Source organism: Sus scrofa, chromosome 16 (genome assembly GCF_054392235.1).
Source record: "Sus scrofa isolate SSC_HxYL_T2T_F1_AM1 chromosome 16, Sscrofa_HxYL_maternal_Yorkshire_Landrace_v2.0, whole genome shotgun sequence".
Lineage (NCBI taxonomy): Eukaryota > Metazoa > Chordata > Mammalia > Artiodactyla > Suidae > Sus > Sus scrofa.
Window position 1 is genome coordinate 59,675,406 of NC_139398.1, and position 22,229 is coordinate 59,697,634.

General features: G+C 39.7%; 1 protein-coding gene across 9 annotated transcripts in view; it reads right to left on the bottom strand.

Annotated features, from left to right (window-relative positions):
* Positions 1 to 335: 335 nt before the first annotated feature.
* Positions 336 to 22,229, bottom strand: part of SMN1 (survival of motor neuron 1, telomeric) — a 38,593-nt gene continuing 16,699 nt past the window's right edge. For 4 of the 9 annotated variants that reach the window (XM_085001514.1, XM_013984845.2, XM_085001513.1 and 1 more), the window contains 5 exons: positions 20,487 to 20,579; positions 19,022 to 19,132; positions 12,570 to 12,620; positions 3,679 to 3,704; positions 336 to 683 (listed from right to left, as the gene is read on the bottom strand). In XM_085001514.1, the coding sequence (XP_084857640.1) occupies positions 12,573 to 12,620; positions 19,022 to 19,132; positions 20,487 to 20,579 (252 nt within the window). In that variant the 3' untranslated portion in view covers positions 336 to 683; positions 3,679 to 3,704; positions 12,570 to 12,572. 9 annotated transcript variants of the gene reach the window in all.

Sequence of the window (22,229 nt, forward strand, 5' to 3'; positions counted from 1 at the left end):
GAGGATGGCTTAGGCAATCATGTTAGGCAGCGTGCATGAGGAGGACATGGCGGAAGCTAGGAGAGGCAGACAGACAAGAAGAGGTGCAGGTAGAGAATGACAATGTGACCTCTAAGCACCAGACCATAGCCTTTGTTCCTGACTGGCCAGGTCCAGTCCTATGACACTCCACTTCAGCTAGGCTTTGTTTCCTCACCTTGGATTATCAGCAATGTTGTTTCACAATCGGCTCTATCTTTACAACACTACCCTTTTACCCAAATAAGCTTGAGAGTTTTTTTCTTTAGACAGACTGCAACTTACCATATACATTCTAAAGAAAAATATTCAGATAGTCAATGTTAAAAAAATTATCATTTATTTTAAAGGCATTAATAAAAGCTTAACAGACTAAGAAAGTTACAATATACAAATGTGCTAAGCCTCAATTTTGACAGATTCACTTTCTGTACTGTATGTGACCTTGAGTTTCTTTTAATTACTCATATTTCCACTGTTCAGTTATTCAAACTGATTATTCCCTTAAAACATTTAACTGGTTATTTAAGCAAGAGTCACATGCATCGAGGGGCAAATGAAGATGACATGCACCCATCTGAGTGTTCATGAAGAAAATGATGAAACTTTTGTTCATATCGACCAGGGCACATCAAAATACCATTCTCCTTGGGAGAGAACTGCACCTGAATTTGAAAGATAAAAAGTCTAAACACAATTATGAAATTTAAAAACCTATTTTCTTATAAAATCATAAAAAGGAGAGAAAATGGAAAGCAACACACTTGTCGCAGTAAATACAACTAGAATAAAAATATGCTAATATAAAAGACAATGTAATACTAATTTCAAACTTTATGGGACAGTTAAGTAATTAGACAAATTAACTTTGAAATTTACTTGAAGGAATAAATGGGTAAGAGTATTTTTTAAAATTCTTAAGGAGCTCTGGTATTTGATCTGTCCTAATAATATTTAAAACATTAAAAACAATAATCAAAACTATGTGTTTAAAAAATGATAATTAGAACAATACAAAAAAAATTCTACAAGCCAATAAAGCTAGAAATTTAGCTTCACCATTTAGAAATTAAAACATTAAATATTTCTGGAGTTAAAACAAAATTTTGAAATTTGGAACATCTAAAAAATAAGAATTCTAGAGAATACAACTGAAACATTTTTAGAAGAAAATTTATGGTCCTAAAATATACATTTAAATAAACAAATAGGAAACATTTTTTAAAGAATTTCTGGGGAGTTCCCGTTGTGGCGCAGTGGTTAATGAATCCGACTAGGAACCATGAGGTTGCGGGTTCGGTCCCTGCCCTTGCTCAGTGGGTTAAGGATCCGGCGTTGCCGTGAGCTGTGGTGTAGGTTGCAGACGCGGCTCGGATCCCGCGTTGCTGTGGCTCTGGCGTAGGCCGGTGGCTACAGCTCCGATTCAACCCCTAGCCTGGGAACCTCCATATACCGCGGGAGCGGCCCAAGAAATAGCAACAACAACAACAAAAGACAAAAAGACAAAAGACAAAAAAAAAAAAAAAAAAAAAAAAGAATTTCTGGGAGTTCCCGTCATGGCACAGTGGTTAACAAATCCGACTAGGAACCATGAAGTTGCGCATGGTTCCTAGTCGGATTCGTTTCCACTGTGCCACAATGGGAATTCCGGGTTTGCTATATTTAAATTCTCATTAAAATTGCTAACAAAGATATTGTCACTATCTCTTTATTCTGTAAACTATATATTACTTCAAAATACAGAGTTGTTTCTCATTATTCATGACAGTTACCATTTTTTTGGGTTTTGTTTGTTTGTTTGTTTTTGTCTTTCTCTTGAGCCACTCCTGCGGCATATGGAGGTTCCCAGGCTAGGGGTCGAATTGGAGCTGTAGCCACCGGCCTACGCCAGAGCCACAGCAACACAGGATCCGAGCCGCATCTGCGACCTACACCACAGCTCATGGCAATGCCGGATCCTTAACCCACTGAGCAAGGGGAGGGACCGAACCCGCAACCTCATGGTTCCTAGTCGGATTCGTTAACCACTGTGCCACGATGGGAACTCCTCATGACAGTTATGTTTTTAAAAGTCACCACAAACAATGAAATTGTGAATACTGAGCCACTGCTCCTCGAAGAAATAACAGAGCTAGGTTCCTGCAAGCCTCTGGTCACATTATCAATTGATCAACATATAACCCTGTTTTGTGTGCTTCTGTTGAACGACACATCATTTCATATATCGCTGAGTCATTACAATTGAACTCTCAGCCAAGAACACTGCAACTCATGCCCCAACACATCTAACACATATATTTTCCCTTTAGGCACATCACAGTCTTCTTGCACTTGGGAACACTGGTTATCACTACAGAACAATGCTTGGGGCTATTTTGAAAAGTGAAATCATATCACAAAGAACTCTTGCAAATAAGGAAAAACATACATCCCTGTTGAAAAGTGGGCAAAGATAACCATAAAGTTTTCAGAAAATAAAAGATACATAGCTCTTAAACACATGAAAAGTTGCTGAACTTCACAATAATAAGATAAATTATAAATACAATTCAGTAATAATCTCCAACTACTAGACAGACAACGATCCAAAGGCCTGAAAACTTATTGGCTAAACTATAGGAAACAGCAACTCTCAAACAATGTTGGTGGGAATACAAATTAATACAATCTCTACTGAGAACAATTTGGCAAACTCTTTTAAAATTATAAATGTGGGAGTTCCTGTTGTGGTGCAGTGGAAATGAATTCGACTAGGAACCATAAGATTGCAGGTTTGATCCTGGCCTCAGTGCGTTAAGGCTCCTGCGTTGCTGTGAACTGCGGTATAAGTTGCAGAAACGGCTCAGATCTGGTGTTGCTGTTTCTCTGGTGTAGGCCCGCAGCAACAGCTCCGATTAGACCCCTAGCCTGGGAACCTCCATATGTCATGGGTGCGGCCCTATGAAAGACAAAAGACCAAAAAATAAATAAATAAATAAATGTATGTCCTCTTCAATTCAGGAATTCTTTTATTTTTATTTATTCTTTGCTGTTTAGGGCTGCATCTGTGGCATACAGAGGTTCCCAGGCTGGGAGTCAAGTGAGAGTTGCAGATGCTAGTCTATGCCACAGTCACAGCCACATGGGATCTGAGAAACATCTGCGACCTATGCCATAGCTTACAGCAACATCAGATCCTTAACCTACTGATCGAGGCCAGGGACTGAACCCGTATCCTCATGGATACTAGTCAGATTCGTTTTTGCTACACCACAACAGGAACTTCTCTTTATGTAATCTTAAAAGATGTATTCACATGTCTATAAAAAGAATTATGTAAAAGAATACTGACTATAGCAAACAACTGTTAAGTAATCTAAACTTCCATCTGTAAGAACTCAAGTAAGTATGGTACACATCTATACATAAGAATATCGGAGTTCCCGCTGTTGCGTCTCTGCAGCGCCAGACTGCAAGTTCAATTCCCAACCTGGCACACTGGATTAAAGGATCCGAGTTGCCACAACTGCAACTTGGAACATATGTGGCCAGGGAATTCCGTATGCCACAGGGTGACCAAAAAAGAAAAAAAAAGAGTATCTTGCGACTGTTTAAAACAAGACAGTTTTACATACTGATATGAAGTGTTCTCCAAGGAACACTGAGAAAAAAACTACTTACCTATTACAGAACACCGTATGATTTACCTATAAAAGTGAAAAATTAAAAAAGTTTAACGGAGTAAGATAATATCTTACCAAGTTTATCCTAATTACATACTATTTTTATTGTCAGTAAATGTACATAGCACAAAAATAGAAAAAAATACAAAAGAGTACACTGGGAAGTTTCCCTCACATCCCTGTGTCTTCTAGTCCCTCCTCAGAGGTAACCTGAGTATCGTCCTGAGAGGATAATCAATGCACATACCTACATGTATGTAAAAGTATATTTTATACCAATGGCAAGTAGCACAACACACACAATTCTATATTAAATATATTTTCCTATCAGATTGCTATACATATCAAGAAACAACGTAGTTTCAAAAAACACAAAAGAGAATTAAAAGAATAAAGTGAATAGTGCTCAAAAACCGATTCAGGAGTTCCCTTCATGGCTCAGTGGAAACAAATCCGATGAGGAACCATGAGGTTATAGGTTCGATCCGTGGCCTTGCGCAGTGGGTTAAGGCTCCAGTGTTGCCGTAAGCCGTGGATATAGGTCGTAGACATGGCTTGGATCTGATGTTGCTGTGGCTGTGGCGTGGGCCAGCAGCTACAGCTCCAATTCAACCCCTAGCCTAGGAAACTCTATATGCCATGGGTGCGGCCCTAAAAAGCAAAAAAACCCAAAAAACCAAAACCAAAAACTGATTCAAACTATTTTAGAACTCTTATTTATAAACATGAGTAAAAATGGAGAAAGAAATCTGAAATAAATTGTAATAAGTAGCTACTCTAACAATTAGATAAAGAATGAGGATATTATTATCTACGTAAGATGATCTACAGAACTGTTTAGATACTGAGGCCCAATATATGAAACTAACCAATAATTCACAAAAATAATTCTATGGAACCGAAAGAGCCCAAAATAGATTTATTATTGCCAGGAGTTTCTGTAGTGGCTCAGTGGGTTAAGAACCTAACTAGTATCTATGAGGACACAGGTTTGATCCCTGGCTTCACTCAGTAGGTTAACAATCATGCATTGCCGCCAGGTGCAGCACAGATGGCAGATATGGTTCAGAACCTGTGTTGCTATGGCTGTGGTGTATGGTGGCAGCTGCAGCTCTGATCTGACCCCTAGCCTGAGAACTTCCATATGCCGAAGGTGTGGCCCTAAAAAGAAAAAACAAACATATCTACTATTGCCATGTAGAAAAATATATATCAATTACCCCAAATTTTGACATATTAACCTTGTGGACCTGAGAGACAGAAATATCACTGTTTTAACCATCGCAATTTGTTTTAACCATCACAACAGATTAATAATCTTTTAGAAATCATTCAACAAGTGAAAATTAATTGTTCCAAAATGGAAAAGGTGATGCAATGCATTGTCCCATCCAACCAAGTATTCAAGAAGAAAATGATAAAATCTTTCTTTAAATATAGGAGGAATAGGAGTTCCCGTCGTGGCTCAGGAGAAACAAATCTGACTAGGAACCATGAGGTTTCGGGTTCGATCCTTGGCCTCGCTCAGTGGGTTAGGGATCAGGCACTGCCATGAGCTGTGGTGTAGGTTGCAGACATAGCTCAGATCCCACGTTGCTGTGGCTGTGATGCAGGCTGGCAGCTACAGCTCCAACTGACCCCTAGCCTGGGAACTGCCATATGCCACAGGTGTGGCCCTAAAAAAAAATAAAAATAAAAAATGTTACATATATAATCTCAGGACAATAGTTCAACCCACAAGAAATAGTAACTTGAAACAATCCTGTGCAAAAGAGTAGACACTACATGATTCCATTATATATGAAGCTCTAAAATAAGTAAAACTCATCTTTGCTTAGAGAAGTCAGAATGGTGATAGCCAGGATAGTTAAGTGTGGTAAATGACTAGAAAGCGTTACAAAGAAACTTCCTGGATTAAGGAAAATGCAGGACATCTTGAGATAATAACAATGGTATACCGTCTCAAAACTCATCAAACTCTTCACTTTAAATCTATTTATTTTGGAGTTCCCGTCATGCCTCAGTGGTTAATGAATCCAACCAGGAACCGTGAGGTTGCAGGTTCGATCCCTGGCCTTGCTCAGTGGGTGAAGGATCCAGTGTTGCTGTGATCTGGTGTAGGCCAGTGGCTACAGATCCGATTAGACCCCTAGCCTGGGAACCTCCATATGTCACAGGTATGGCCCTAGAAAAAACAAAAAAATTAAAAAAAAAATCTATTTGTTTATTGTATATAAATTATATCTCCGAACAAGTAATGGAAGGAAGTTCCCACTGTGGCTCAGTGGTAATGAACCCAACTAAAATCCATGGAGAGGAGGGTTCGCTCCCTGGCCTTGCTCAGTGGGTTAAGGATCCAGCGTTGCCGTGAGCTGTGGTGTAGGCTGGCAGCTGCAGCTCCAATTTGACCCCTCGGCCTGGGAACTTCCAATGTCACAGGTGCATCTCTAAAAAGTAAAATATGGAAGGGAGGGAGGCGGGAAGGAAGAAAAGTAATGGGAAAAAAATGAGGGCTGTGTAAAAAATGTTCGTGAACTCTTTTGAAAGGCAACAATTCACACATAAAAATAACAAACGCCAAATATTTAGTGAAATTACAATACTGAATGTCTTCTACTGACTGCTGTATATAAACATGGATTTCTACAGAAGCAGGAGTAACTAGTTAACATTTCAGAATTTGATTTCTGAATTGAATTCACTTTTTCCATTAACAACACATTCATGGTGCATAACTATTTAATAGTTTAACAAATAGTTTAATTAAAATTAAATAGTTTAAATATTAAATATTTTATTTAAATAATAGTTCATAACTATTAAGAACCATTAACTCTAATTTATTTCTATTAATGACAACCATGCAGAAAACCCTAATTTACAACATGACTGAGATAAAGAAACTTCTGACTGATCCTTTGATGAAGGCTTCGATTATGCATCTGACCTTCTATTTACCTCTTTTTTTTTTTTTTTTCTTGCTTTTTAGGGCACACCCGTGGCACATGGAGGTTCCCAGGCTAGGGGTCCAATCAGAGCTACAGCTGCCAGCCTACACCACAGCCACAGCAATGCCAGATCCTTAACCCACTGAGCAGGGCAGGGATCAAACCTGCAACCTCATGGTTCCTAGTCAGATTCGTTTCTGCTGTGCCATGGTGGGAACTCCATTTACCTCTCTTCTAAATGTAAGTACAGACCATGGAATTTTCCACCTGTGATTCCTAACAACCGCAAGGACAATTACTACAGTGAAAGTCAGAAAACAAGCTGTTTTGACTTTAGTATTTGGATTACTCTAGACATTGAGTTTGTGGTGACTTTGCTATTTTCTGTACTTGAGGAAGCTGCCTCATTATTCAATATTTAAGGAAACATTGTCTAAAAATAACTGTAGATCAAACATCATTACAAGTAATTCAACTTTCAAAAGCATTCACCTAACGCAGGTTCTTTATAAAGAATAGTGTTCTGGTAAGAACTAGAACTGATGCCTAACTTTTCATGATGTGTGAAAGATTTGGTCTATAAACAACTCTAAAATCTTTCCTCCATTTACCATTTTCTCTCTTCTTTGACATTCCTTCTAGTCTATGTACTAAGCTCATCTAAGACTTCAAAAAAACCAAGCCAGATACTGTAGACAAGACGAAGAAAGAGATGTAGTACCTTGTCTCTAATGACAGAGGAAAGAAAGATATATAAACAATAAACATACTGTGAAAAGCTATGTAATAGAAACAAGCAGAGAACAGATTCAAAGAGGCAGCTTCCATTTGACAAAGTCCAACATCCATTCATGATCAAGACCCTCGCCAAAGTGGGTACAGAGGGAACATTCCTGAATATCATCAAAGCCATTTATGATAAACCCACAGCAAATATAATACTCAATGGGGAAAAACTGAAAGCCTTCTTACTCAAATCTGGAACAAGACAGGGATGCCCACTCTCACCACTGCTCTTCAACATCGTTTTGGAAGTCTTAGCCACAGCAATTAGACAAACAAAAGAAATAAAAGGCATCCATATAGGAAGAGAAGAGATCAAACTGTCACTGTATGCAGATGACATGATACTATACCTAGAAAACCCTAAGGACTCAACCCCAAAACTCCTTGAACTGATTAATAAATTCAGCAAAGTGGCAGGATATAAGATGAACATTCAGAAGTCAGTTGCATTTCTGTATACCAGCAATGAAACATTAGAAAAGAATACAAAAATACGATACCTTTTAAAATTGTACCTCACAAAATCAAATACCTCGGAATACACCTGACCAAAGAGGTAAAGGACCTATATGCCGAGAACTACAAAACTTTAATCAAAGAAATCAAAGAAGATGTAAAGAAATGGAAAGATATTCCATGTTCCTGGATTGGAAAAATCAATATTGTGAAAATGGCCATACTACCCAAAGCAATCTACAGATTCAATGCAATCCCTATCAAATTACCCAGGACATTTTTCACAGAACTAGAACAAACAATCCAAACATTTATATGGAACAACAAAAGACCCAGAATCGCCAAAGCAATCCTGAGAAACAAAAACCAAGCAGGAGGCATAACTTTCCCAGACTTCAAGAAATACTACAAAGCCACAGTCATTAAAACAGTGTGGTACTGGTACCAAAACAGACAGACAGACCAATGGAACAGAATAGAGAATCCGGAAATTAACCCTGACACCTATGGTCAATTAATCTTTGACAAGGGAGGCAAGAACATAAAATGGGAAAAGGAAAGTCTATTCAGCAAGCATTGCTGGGAAACCTGGACAGCTGCATGCAAAGCAATGAAACTAGAACACACCCTCACACCATGCACAAAAATAAACTCCAAATGGCTGAAAGACTTAAATATACGACAGGACACCATCAAACTCCTAGAAGAAAACATAGGCAAAACACTCTCTGACATCAACATCATGAATATTTTCTCAGGTCAGTCTCCCAAAGCAATAGAAATTAGAGCAAAAATAAACCCATGGGACCTCATCAAACTGAAAAGCTTTTGCACAGCAAAGGAAACCCAAAAGAAAACAAAAAGACAACTTCCAGAATGGGAGAAAATAGTTTCAAATGATGCAACTAACAAGGGCTTAATGTCTAGAATATATAAGCAACTTATACAACTCAACAGCAAAAAAACCAATCAATCAATGGAAAAATGGGCAAAAGACCTGAACAGACATTTCTCCAAAGAAGATATACATATGGCCAACAAACACATGAAAAAATGCTCAACATCGCTGATTATAAGAGAAATGCAAATCAAAACTACCATGAGATACCACCTCACACCAGTCAGAATGGCCATCATTAATAAATCCACAAATAACAAGTGTTGGAGGGGCTGTGGAGAAAAGGGAACCCTCCTGCACTGCTGGTGGGAATGTAAACTGGTACAGCCACTATGGAGAACAGTTTAGAGATACCTCAGAAATCTATACATAGAACTTCCATATGACCCTGCAATCCCACTGTTGGGCATCTATCCGGACAAAGCTCTACTTAAAAGAGACACATGCACCCACATGTTCATTGCAGCACTATTCACAATAGCCAGGACATGGAAACAACCCAAATGTCCATCGACAGATGATTGGATTCGGAAGATGTGGTATATATACACAATGGAATACTACTCAGCCATAAAAAAGAATGACATAATGCCATTTGCAGCAACATGGATGGAACTAGAGAATCTCATACTGAGTGAAATGAACCAGAAAGACAAAGGCAAATACCATATGATATCACTTATAACTGGAATCTAATATCCAGCACAAATGAACACCTCCTCAGAAAAGAAAATCATGGACTTGGAGGAGACTTGTGGTTGCCTGATGGGAGGGGGAGGGAGTGGGAGGGATCGGGAGCTTGGGCTTATCAGACACAACCTAGAATAGATTTACAAGGAGATCCTGCTGAATAGCATTGAGAACTATGTCTAGATACTCATGTTGCAACAGAAGAAATGGTGGGGGAAAAAACTGTAATTGCAATGTATACATGTAAGGATAACCTGACCCCCTTGCTGTACAGTGGGAAAATAAAAATATATATATATATATATATATATATATATATATATATATACCGAAAAAAAAAATAAAATAAAAAAAAATAAAGAGGCAGCTTCCATAGATGGAGGTACGCATAAGGCTGAGTGGCATTAGGAACAGGGATATATGACATTTGGGCTACCTTTGGCCTTGAAACACACTGCCCTAATGCTTCTACCTTTGTACATTTTCTGCCTGAAACATCTGAACCCAATTCATCCCCTGCCTAATTTTCTATTCATCATTTTATGCTTAGCTGAATTAACCTAGCTGAAGAACTCCAACTGAATAAAAATGACTTTAGGGAATTCCCATTGTGGCTCAGCAAAAATAAATCTGATTTGTGTCCATGAAGATGCGGGTTCGATCCCTGGCCTCGCTCAGTGGGTTAAGGATCCACAGTTGCTGTCGAAGACGTGGCTCAGATCCGGTGTTGCTGTGGCTGTGGTGAAGGTTGGCAGCTACAGCTTTGATTTGACTCCTAGCCTGGGAACTTCCATATGCCACTAGTGAGGCCCTAAAAAGAAGAAAAGAAAAAAGAAATGACTTCACTCAGGAGTTCCCTTGTGGCGTAGCAGGTTTAGAATCCAGTGTCATTGCAGTGGCTCAGGTTGAATCCTTGGCCCAGGAACTTTAACATGCCTCAGGCACAGCCTAAAAAATGACTTTAGTCAAGGAATGAAATACAGGTAACTACACTTTTAAATATGATGATTTATATAATTTTAAAAATATCCCTCCCAGGAATGCATCAATTTTGAAATTCAAAAAGATGTTTCTCAAAATTTGCTTTTCAGGCAACATGGAAACATCTACCAAGAATAGTGTCTACGATCTTTTGCCAGAGTCACAACACAGAAAACTACCTTAAAGCAATGACAGAATACAATCTAGTACTAAATATAAGAACACATTTACTAATGTTAAAAGCTACTGAAGTGGAGTTCCAGCTTTGACGCAACAAAGACTGGTGGCATCTTTGGAGCAGCAGGATACAGGTTCAATCACTAGCCTGGCACAGGGCGTTAAAGGATCCAGTGTTGCTGCAGCAGGTTGCAACTGTGGCTCGGATTTGATCCCTGGCTCGGCAACGTCATAGGCCATGGGGCAGCCAAAAATAAATAAATAAAAAAGTTACTGAACTAAAGGAACAGTGACATGACACACAGGCAAACAATCTGAGAGAATACGTAAAAACATTAAAAATGTGATGTTGGAGTTCCCGTTGTGGCTCAGCGGAAACAAAAGAGACTAGTATCCATGATGGTGCAGTTTCAATCCCTGGCCCCAATCAGTGGGTTAAGGATCTGGCATTGGCCTGTGAGCTGTGGTGTAGGTCGCAAACATGGCTCGGATCTGCTGTTTCTGTGGCTCTGGTGTAGGCTGGCAGTTGTAGCTCCAATTCAACCCCTAGCCTTCGTATTTCCACATGCCAAAAATGCGGCCCTAAAAAGCAAAAAAACAAAAACAAAAACACAAGACTATGTTAAGTGGGGATATACACACATAAAAAAATTACTGATGACAAACATCAAAACATACATGAATATGGACCAAAAGTGTGAAATAATATGTGAAAAGGGAATAATAGACGCACAGCTTTTACTAATTTAGTTTAAAAATACTTAACATACAAAAAACAGAAAAAATACAGTAAACATCCATAAAAACACACTTAGATTCAGTAATAGACATACATGCTTCATGCACAAACATATATACATTTTGCTAAGCCATTAAAAAATGTATCAGAGACACACTAACATTTCACTTCTAAATACCTTAGTGAGCAAATTTTTAAAGACATTCTTCTAGAAACTACAAAACCATTACCACAACTCATAAATCAGCAACAATTATCTAGTATCATTTAAAATCCAGTCCAAAATTTCCCCAACCCCCAAGTCTCTTATAACTGGCTTGTCAAAACTAGGGTCCAATCAAGGATGCCACATTGCATTTCGCTGTTATCTCTCTCTTTTTTTTCGTCTTTTTAGGGCCACACCTGCAGCATATGGAGGTTCCCAGGCTAGGGGTCAAATCAGATCTGTAGCTGTTGGCCTACACCACAGCCACAGCAATGCAGGATCTGAGCCACGTCTGTGACCTATACCACAGCTTGATCTTTAACCCACTGAGTGAGGTCAGAGATTGAACCTGTTTCCTCATGGATGCTAGTCAGATTTGTTTCTGCTGAGCCACGATGGGAACACCCTGGCTCTTATATCTCTTGTCACTTTTAATGTGGAATATTTACCCACTTCACACCATTTTTCCTTTCATGACACTGACTTTTCGAAGAAAGGTAGCCAGTTATCTTCTACAACATTCCATGTTCTGATCATTTATTTTGCTGTGTCATTTAACTTGTTGCTCTATACCCAGTACTTCCGATAAAGGGAAAAGCAGATCTTAAAGGTCTGTTTAAATTCCAGTTAAACTTTTTGACCAGAACACTTCATAGGTAATATAGTGTATTTCATACTACATCACAAGTCAAAAAGCAAGTCTGACTATCTGCCTTTGTGATACAAAGTTTCATTTCTGATTCTAAGGGTCTCTTAATTGCAGAGGTATATTTTCCTTTCCACACCACAAACCAAGTATTTGCTGAGATGATACTCTGACATCCTGAGAATTCTAGAGAGGATAGAGACCAACATTTTTTCAAACAGTTTTGGTATCAAAGTATCTTTAATATTGCTTTACATTAACTTTTCATCTTTTCAATATTTCAATTTTTAAACAAGTACTTTCCACAAACTATAAAATTTATACAAAAGTTTAGATTCACTGTTATAATGATGGGAGACTTACTCCTTAATTGAAATGTGAGCATCTTCCTTCTTTTTGATTTTGTTTGAAACCCTGTAAGGAAAATAAAGGAATGTGAAAGAATAGAATATGCATTTTATATAGAACCAAACATTTTGTTTCACCTATGACATTTCACTACTTCTCCTTAACAAAATGTCATCAGATGACAAGTTTAGCCTTTAAATGTGCTTTAAAAAGTGATCCCAAAGTAAATAATAATTAGGCTGCAATTTTCTTCTTTCACTAAGGTTAATGATGTTCCTGAGCCAATTTAACCTTACATCTATCAAGGTATATAGTGTGTATATAATGGTTTTATTTATTAAAATAAAACCATTAAAGAACATGGAGATCCTATTGTGGCTCAGTGGTTAAGGCATCTGACTAGGAACCATGAGGTTGCGGGTTTGATCTCTGACCTTGCTCAGTGGGTTGAGGATCTGGCGTTGCCGTGAGCTGTGGTGTAGGTTGCAGATGAGGCTCAGATCCCGAGTTGCTGTGGCTCTGGCGTAGGCCGGTGGCTACAGCTCCAATTCGACCCCTAGCCTGGGAACCTCCATATGCCGCAGGAGCGGCCCTAGAAAAAGCAAAAAGGCAAAAAGACAAAAAAACAAAACAGTACTCACTAGACAAAAACTTTTTTTTTTTTTTTGCTTTAGGGCCAAACTCGTGGCACATGGAAGTTCCCAGGCTAGGGGTTGAATCAGAGCTACAGCTGCTGGTCTACACCACAGCTCACGGCAACGCCGGATCCTTAACCCACTGATGAAGGCCAGGGATCAAACCGGCAATCTCATGGTTCCTAGTCGGATTTGTTTCCACTGCGCCACAACGGAAACGTTCCAAAAACATTTTATAAGTTTAAAAAAAAAAAAAAGACAAATATCTTTCCTGGTCAGACCTGACCCAATGTCCTATTCATCATCTCTTCAGGTCTCAAGATCTTCTATCTTTTCCTACATATACACTAGCTTTCCATTTCACTACTAACCTATACCTTAGAGGCAATAAGATGTGTTAAAAATGATCTGTTACTGGAGTTCCCACCATGTCTCAGTGGTTAACGAACTCTACTAGCATCCATGAAGATGAGGGTTCAATCCCTGACCTTGCTCAGTGGGTTAAGGATCCAGCGTTGCCGTGAGCTGTGGTGTTGGTCAAAGACGAGGCTTGGATCCCGAGTTGCTGTGGCTATGGCATTGGCAGGCAGCTACAGCTCTGATTCGACCCCTAGCCTGGGAACCTCCATGCTCTATGTGTGCGGTCCTAAAAAGCAAAAAGATTAAAAAAAAAAAAAAAAAATCTGCTACTAATTAGTATCAAAGTTATAGCCTATATTATTTCAATAACATTACTTATTCATCTGCATAATGCTTAGACTTCCAGAAAAATAAACAGGTATAGGTTAAGAGCTAAACCCAAACCCTGCCTGACTGACTGCTCTTAAGGCAACAGGTTAGTAATAAAGTTGTTATTATGTATGCTGTTCCCACTGTGGCGCAGCAGTAGCAAACCCAACTAGTATTCATGAGGATACAGGTTTGATCCCTGGCCTCTCTTAGTGGTTAAGCATCAGGTGTTGCCGTGAGCGTGGTATAGACTGCAGACGTGGCTTGGATCTGGCACTGCTGTGGTGTAGGAAGGCAGCTGCAGCTCTGATTAGCCTGGGAACTTCCATATGCCACAGGTACAGCCCTAAAAAGCAAAAAAACAAAAAAGAAATTATGTATGCTTCTGTGCAACAATGGTTAAGAATTGCTAGCTGAAGGCAAGAGTGTCTAAAACACACATAAGCTGCTGGAAAACATTACGATGAATAGCAGCTTCTTTCTATATGGTAAAAATCTCCCCAAGTTCCTACTGTGGCTCAGCAGTTATAAACGGGACTAGTACCCAAGAGGGGGATTGGATCTCTGGCCCTACTCAGCAGGTTAAGGATTCTGCATTGCCATGAGTTGTGGTGTAGGTCACAGATGCACCTCGGATCTGGTGTGGGCTGTGGTGCAGGCAGGCAACTACAGCTTCAATTTGACCCCTCACCTGGGAACTTCCATATGCCGAGGATGTGGCCTTAAAAATAAACTAAATAGGAGTTCCCGTCGTGGCGCAGTGGTTAACGAATCCGACTAGGAACCATGAGGTTGCGGGTTCGGTCCCTGCCCTTGCTCAGTGGGTTAACGATCCGGCGTTGCCGTGAGCTGTGGTGTAGGTTGCAGATGCGGCTCGGATCCCGCGTTGCTGTGGCTCTGGCGTAGGCCGGTGGCTACAGCTCCGATTCAACCCCTAACCTGGGAACCTCCATATGCCGCGGGAGCGGCCCAAGAAATAGCAACAACAACAACAACAACAACAACAAAAAGACAAAAGACAATAAATAAATAAATAAATAAATAAATAAACTAAATAAAAATAGGCAGAAAGAGTTCCTGCTGTGGCACAGTGGGTTAAAGACCCAGCATTGCCTCTGAGGCACCATGGGTTTGCTCCCTGGCCCAGTGCAGTGGTTTAAGGATCCAGAAGTGTGGTGTAGGTTGCAATTGCAGCTCAGATTCAATCCCTGGCCTGGGAATTTCCATATGCTTTGGGTGCAGCTAACAAAGAAAAAAAAAAAAATAGAAATGGGCAAAGGATGTGACTAAACAGTTCTCCAAAAAAGATATGTAAATAGCCAAGAAGCACATGAAAAGATGCTCAACATCATTTAGTTATTAGGGAAATGAAAATCAAAACCATAATATACTACCAGTTCACATCCCCTATATTGGGTATAATCAGAGAATGTGGAAAAATAGGGACCATCGCACATTGCTGGTGGATATATAAAATGATGCAATTGCTTCAGAAAACAGTACAATGTTTCCACTAGAGTAACACTTTAAAAGGGTGAATTATATCTCAATTAAAGAAGACATGGATGGAGTTCCCGCTATGGTGCAATGGGATTGGTGGCATCTTTGCACTGCCAGGATCCAGGTTCAGTTCCTAGCCTGGCACAGTGGGTTGAAGGATCCGGTGCTGCCATAGCAGCAGCTTGGATCTGATCACTGGCCTGGGAACTCCATATGCTGCAGGATGGCCTAAAGAAAAAAAAAACAAAGGAAAGAGATAGTATCTTGAATCGGGTAATAGCAGAGGAGAGAAAACAAAGTGCACTAATTCGGGATCTATATGGACACAGTCCTAACAGTACTTTTTTACAAATTTGATACAGAAAGTAAAGGAAAGTAAGGAATCAACTTACGGAATTCCATGTTTGTGGCTTGACAAACTGGGGCTGCTAGTGTCCCAATGTTACTGTTTACTCAGATGTCAAAGGCTACGGCAGTAGAGGGGTATGAGGTAACATAAACAGTTTGGTTTTGACTATACTTTGGTTTGAGACATACTTAACAGACATCAATATGGTGAGGGAAACAGGCAGTTGGATAATCAAGTCTGAAATTCAGAGTTTGACACCTGAGAACTACCAGTACAAACATGCCATTTTAAATTCTGGAGTAGATGAGATCACCTAGTGAGTTTATGGAGAAGAGAAGGGGGCCACAGGCTGGGCATAAGGAATCCCACTTAGACACTGGGCAGAGGAGGAAAAGTTGATAAAGGGAGTCTAGAAAGAGCAGCCAAGAAGGAAGGTATAAGACCTGTAGTTTATAAGTTATGTGACTGAGGGCAGGAGAAAAAAATGTTTCGAAAGTATACTCAAGGAGGAGTTCCCGTCATGGCACAGTGGTTATCGAATCTGACTAGCATCCAGGAGGACGCGGGTTCAATCCCTGGCCTCGCTCAGTGGGTTAAGGATCCAGTGTTGCCATGAGCTGTGGTGTAGGTCACAGACACAGCTCAGATCCCATGTTGCTCTTGCTGTGGCTGTGGTGTAGGCTGGCAGCTACAGCTCTGATTAGACCCCTAGCCTGGGAACCTCCATATGCCATGGGTGAGGCCCTAAAAAAACTAAAAAAAAAAAAAAAAAAAAAGGTATACTCAAATGTATTAAAATGCTGCTGAAAGGTAAGAGAGCTAAAACAGAGAATGGACCTCTGAGTTAGCAATATGGAGGTAAAATTTCATAAAGTAGGGGAAGACAGACGTCTAACCTGATAGTTCTAAAGAGACAATGTGAGGTAAGGAAGCAAAGAGAACAACTAGAGGTAACTCTTAAGAAGCTTGTCTGTGAAGGGAAGGAGAGAAATGAAATAACTAGAGAAGTTTGGAAATATATAGGTGGTCACTAAATTTAGCAAAATTGGTCACCAACAGGTTGATGACTAAGAACATATGCAGTTCCCGTTGTGGCTCAGCGGAAACGAATCTGACTAGGAGTCACGAGGTTTCGGGTTTGATCCCTGGCCTCGCTCAGTGGGTTAAGGATCTGGTGTTGCCATGTGCTGTGGTGTAGGTTGCACACGCAGCTCAGATCCCGAGTTGCTGTGGCTGTGGTGTAGGCCAGCAGCCACAGCTCTGATTAGACCCCTAGCCTAGGAACCTCCATATGTCATGGGTGCAGTCCTAAAAAGAAAAAAAAATTGTGAACATAAAAACAATACACTTTAATTTACTGAATAAATTTATTAAATATTAATCTATTAAATTATTATTTTACTTAATGGATTAATTTGTTTGGCCATGGCATATGGCGGCTTAATATGGAATCTCAGTTCAAAGACCAGGGATTGAACCCAGGCCCCAGTGGTGAAACTGTAAAATCCTAACTAGCAGGCCACCAGGGAACTCTCCAAACTATACATTTCTTAAGAGTATTCATACATGCCTGAACACAGAGAAACAGATTTGATATGCTATACAGCAAAATAGTATCAATGGTGACATCTGGAAAAGGGCAGGGACTGGGTCTGGCTTTTGCTCACCAATAGGATTTCTGTCTGACCTTTAAAATTTCTGAAAATTTTACAAGAGAATGTATTCCTTTAGCACTTGCAGTTAGAATATATATATATATGTGTGTGTGTGTGTGTGTACGTATATACATATACATATGTATATACATATATATATACGTACACACACACACACACACACACATATATGTATGTATATGGAGAGAGAGAGACATTTTTTTTGTCTTTTTAGGCCTGCACCCACGGCATATGGAGGTTCCCAGGTTAGGGGACGAATCAGAGCTATGGCTGCTGGCCTACACCACAGCCACAGCAATTTGGGATCTGAGCCACATCTTCGACCTACACCACAGCTCATGGCAATGCCAGATCCTTAACCCACAGAGCAAAGCCAGGGATTGAACCTGCATCCTCATGGATACCAGTTGGGTTCATTACGACTGAGGCACAGCGGAAACTCTCTAAGCTTCCCTATTCTGCACTTAAATTTCTCTGCATGGTTTTTTTTGTTTTTTGCTTTTTAGGGCCGCACCTGCAGCATATGGAATTGGAGCTATAGCTGCCAGCTTACACCACAGCCACAGTATCCGAGCCATGTCTGCAGCCTACCACAGCTCACAGCAATGCTGGATCCTATATCCACTGAGCAAGGCCAGCAATCGAACCTGCAACCCCATGGTTACTAGTCGGATTTGTTTCTGCTACGCCACAAGGCGAACTCCTCTGCATGTTTTAAGTTAGGAAATATTTTGCAGTATCTCCAGGGGATTGGCTCCAGGACCCCCAGGGGTACCAAAATTCAGGGATGTTCAAGTCCCTTACAGAAAATGGCATAGTACTTGAATATAACCTACACACATCCTATGTACTTTAAATCATCTTTAGATTGCTTATATTACCTAATACAATGTAAATGGTATGTAAATAGTTGTTGGCACGGGACAAATCTAAGTTTTGCTTTTTTTTTGGAACTTTCTGGAATTTTTTTCTTCGAACATTTTCAATGTACAATTGGTGGACTCTAGGGATGCAGAACCCATGGATACAGAGGGCCAAGTGGAATCAAAATAAACTAATAATATGAAAGATTTTAAAAATAACTACAACTATACTTAATGGGGACAATACAAGAGTAATTTTAACCTTAGATAGCTATGGTTTTTTAAACTGTAAGGTACAGGCATACTTGTTTTATTGTACTCCAGATACTGCATTTTGTACAAATTGAAGGTTTGTGGCAATCCGGTGTTGTCAGATGACAGCTACCGTTTTTTTTTAGCAATAATTTATTTTAAAATTAAGGTATGTACACTGGTTTTGTTAGACAAAATGCTATTAAATACATACTAGTAAATAGTATGTTGTAAACATAACTTTTACAGGTACTAGGAAACCAAAAAAATCATGTGACTCACTTCACTGTGATATTCATTTTATTGCTGTGATCTGGAACAGAACCTGTAATATCTCTGACATACGCCTATAGTTCCCAATCCTTAGACTCTACCTGACATAACAAATCAGTTTTTAGTTACCAACAAAAGAGTCACAAAAACACAAAGTGACTGTCAGAAAAGACGCAGAGTGATCACTTACCATATAGTAACCAGTATGATAGCCACTCATGTACCAAGAGATTAACATACTTCCCAAAGCATCAGCATCATCCAGAGAATCTGGACATATAGGAGGTGGGGGGGGAATTATCTGTAAACAGAGAAAGATACACTTTAAAGTCAGTAGACAAAAATGTAGTCTGGAAATCCACTTTACGTACAGAATGCTGGATGTTATTTGTAAATTTCCCTACATTCCTGATCATCTCCTACTTTAAAAATTTTTTAAAAACATGGCATTTGGAAAAAGCCAACCAGAACAACAAAAGACCAATAAAATTAAATTGAACAAGAATCAAAAGATAACAAGTTACATAAAAAACATTTGCTTTGATTAGACCTATTTTTTTTGTTTCATTATGAAGCTACTGGTAAAAAGACCATGGATGAATGCTTCTACAGTTTTCCTCAAAAAACACCCACACAGCATTTCAAGTGAAGGTTCTGGGTACAATACCTGCACTAACTCCATCGCAACACAGATTTTACCAAAAAGCGTCTTCATATTTCACCCATTGTTGATATCTAAAAATTTATCAATAGATATCTGGAGAGTCTACCTGATCAGAGCTAACATCCAAGCATACCTGGAAGGGTAAAAGATAAAATCTTTTTTTTTTTTTCTGTCTTTTGTCCTTTTAGGGCCACACCCACAGCATACGTGGGTTCCCAAACTAGGGGTCCAAACGGAGCTATAGCTGCCGGCCTACGCCACAGCCACAGCAACACCAGATCCAAGCCGCATCTTCGACCTACACCACAGCTCACGGCAACACCGAATCTTTAATCCACTGAGCAAGGCCAGGGATTGAACCCGCAACTTCATGGTTCCTAGTCAGATTCGTTTCTGCTGCGCCACAAAGGGAACTCCTAAAAGATAAATCTTTAGTACAGGGTAATTAAATCCTTTTGGATACGAGTTACCTCCCTTAGATACTTCTGCCAGGATGGAAGCATGCACAATAGGACTCAGAGTTGGGCCTTTATGAGGATTGAGTCTGTCATTAAAAACACAAACCCCCAGGAGTTCCCGTCGTGGCACAGTGGTTAATGAATGTGAATAGGAACCGTGAGGTTGCAGGTTTGATCCCTGGTCTTGCTCAGTGGGTTAAGGATCCGGCATTGCCATGAGCTATGGTGTAGGTCTTGGACTCAACTTGGATCCCAAGTTGCTGTGGCTCTGGTGTAGTTTGGCAGCTACAGCTCCAATTAGACCCCTAGCCTGGGAACTTCCATATGCCGTGGGATCGACCCTAGAAAAGGCAAAAAGACAAAAAAAAAAAAAAAAAAAAAACCCCACAAACCCCTATGTTTAGTTTGAATTTTTATCCATTAGGATGTGGCCCTAGGTATGGTATAAAACAACATTTTCCAACTACCTATGTTCTGCTAAATTCCAAACTGTGTATGAAAGCAAAGTTTAATTTGAATTCTTTTGCACTTACTGGTGGTCCAGAAGGAAACGGAGGCAGCCAGCATGACAGGAAGTGTGGCGGTGGCGGTGGTGGTGGTGGTGGGCCGTTGAATTTTAGACCTGGCTATAAAGAATATTTCAAAGGAAAATTAATTTACCAGTTTCAATATGTAAAAAGGAAAAAAAAAATCAATGTCAAAAGAGTTTAAATAATCACCCAGAATAATATCTGTATTATCCATATCAAGAAGGCTACACAGGAGTACCCACTGTGGCTCAGTGGGTTAAGAACCTGACTAGTATCCATGAAGATGTGGTTTCGATCCCGGGTCTTGCTCAGTGGATCGAGGATTTGGCATTGCCATGAACTGTGGTGTAGGTCGCAGATGTGGCTCAGATGCCCACATTAATGTGGCTGTGGTATAGGCCAGCGGCTGCAGCTGCCATTTGACCCCTAACCCAGGAACTTCCACATGCCACAGGTACAGCCCTAAAAAGGCAAAGAAAAAAAACCCAACTCCACAGAATTTTGCGTATCAAATGCTGAAGTCATATAGACCCATAAACTTAGATTTTTCTCATTTCCTTCCTATATAGACATTCAGGAAGTAAAACCAAAGTAAGAAAGATTTTTAATTACCTAACAGATCAGAGATCCTATATTTAGCAAGACATTTCAATCATAAAAGAATGTATCTCGGAGTTCCCGTCGTGGCTCAGTGGTTAACGAATCCGACTAGAAACCATGAGGTTGCACGTTCGATCCCTGGCCTTGCTCAGTGGGTTGAGGATCCGGCGTTGCTGTGAGCGGTGGTAGGTCGCAGATGCAGCTCGGATCCTGTGTTGCTGTGGCCCTAGTGTAAGCCAGCGGCTGCAGCTCCAATTGGACCCTGAGCCTGGGAATCTCCACATGCTGTGGGAGCAGCCCAAGAAATGGCAAAAAGATGAAAAAAAAATAAAAATTAAAACAAAAGAAAGAATGTATCTCCTACAGTTTCACCAACTAAATTGTATAATCTATCAGACGTCCCTTTTAGTTACGTATGCTAACATAGGGTATATACTGTAAAAACTAGTAAGCTTCTCACTTAACAAGAAAAACCAGCCCTGTGAGACCAATTAAGCATATTATGTATATGTTCTGCATATAAAATATAATATAAACCTCAATAAGGAAGCTCTCACAGAACAGCCTAAGGAAAAGTTTTAATGTTATGCTTAATTTTTAAAAATCTTTATTATTGCCTGAAGAAATCACTGCTTTGTATACAACAATGGGACAGGGACTTGGACAGCACGGCATAACCTGAGGTAAAAATCTCTTGTTTAAGGTGATTGGTTACTGATAACCAAAAGAACCCCAAATAAAAACTTACATTTTGCTCTACAAAACAATCAGGGAGCTTCTCTGGATTTCAACTGCATCAGATATAAATACTGGATTCTCTTCTGATTTTTATATACCTTACACAAGGGTCATAGGGACTGCAGCACGATACCTGGCTGACGATACAATACTATGCTTTCAAACTTTTAAGTTTGCTAAATTATTACCCTAAGACCTAATACTCCATAAAAGTCATTGCCAAAGTCCTTCATTATAAACCATTCTGCATTTTTATCTTATTTCTTATTCAAAGAATTCTCAGATATGTATATATAACATCTACAGAAAGTGAAAACAATTTCATGAGAAAAGCTACAATTCACTAACAAGGGGCTGAATGTCCCAATACTATTATCCATTTGCTGGGAAACCTTTTCTGGGTAGAAG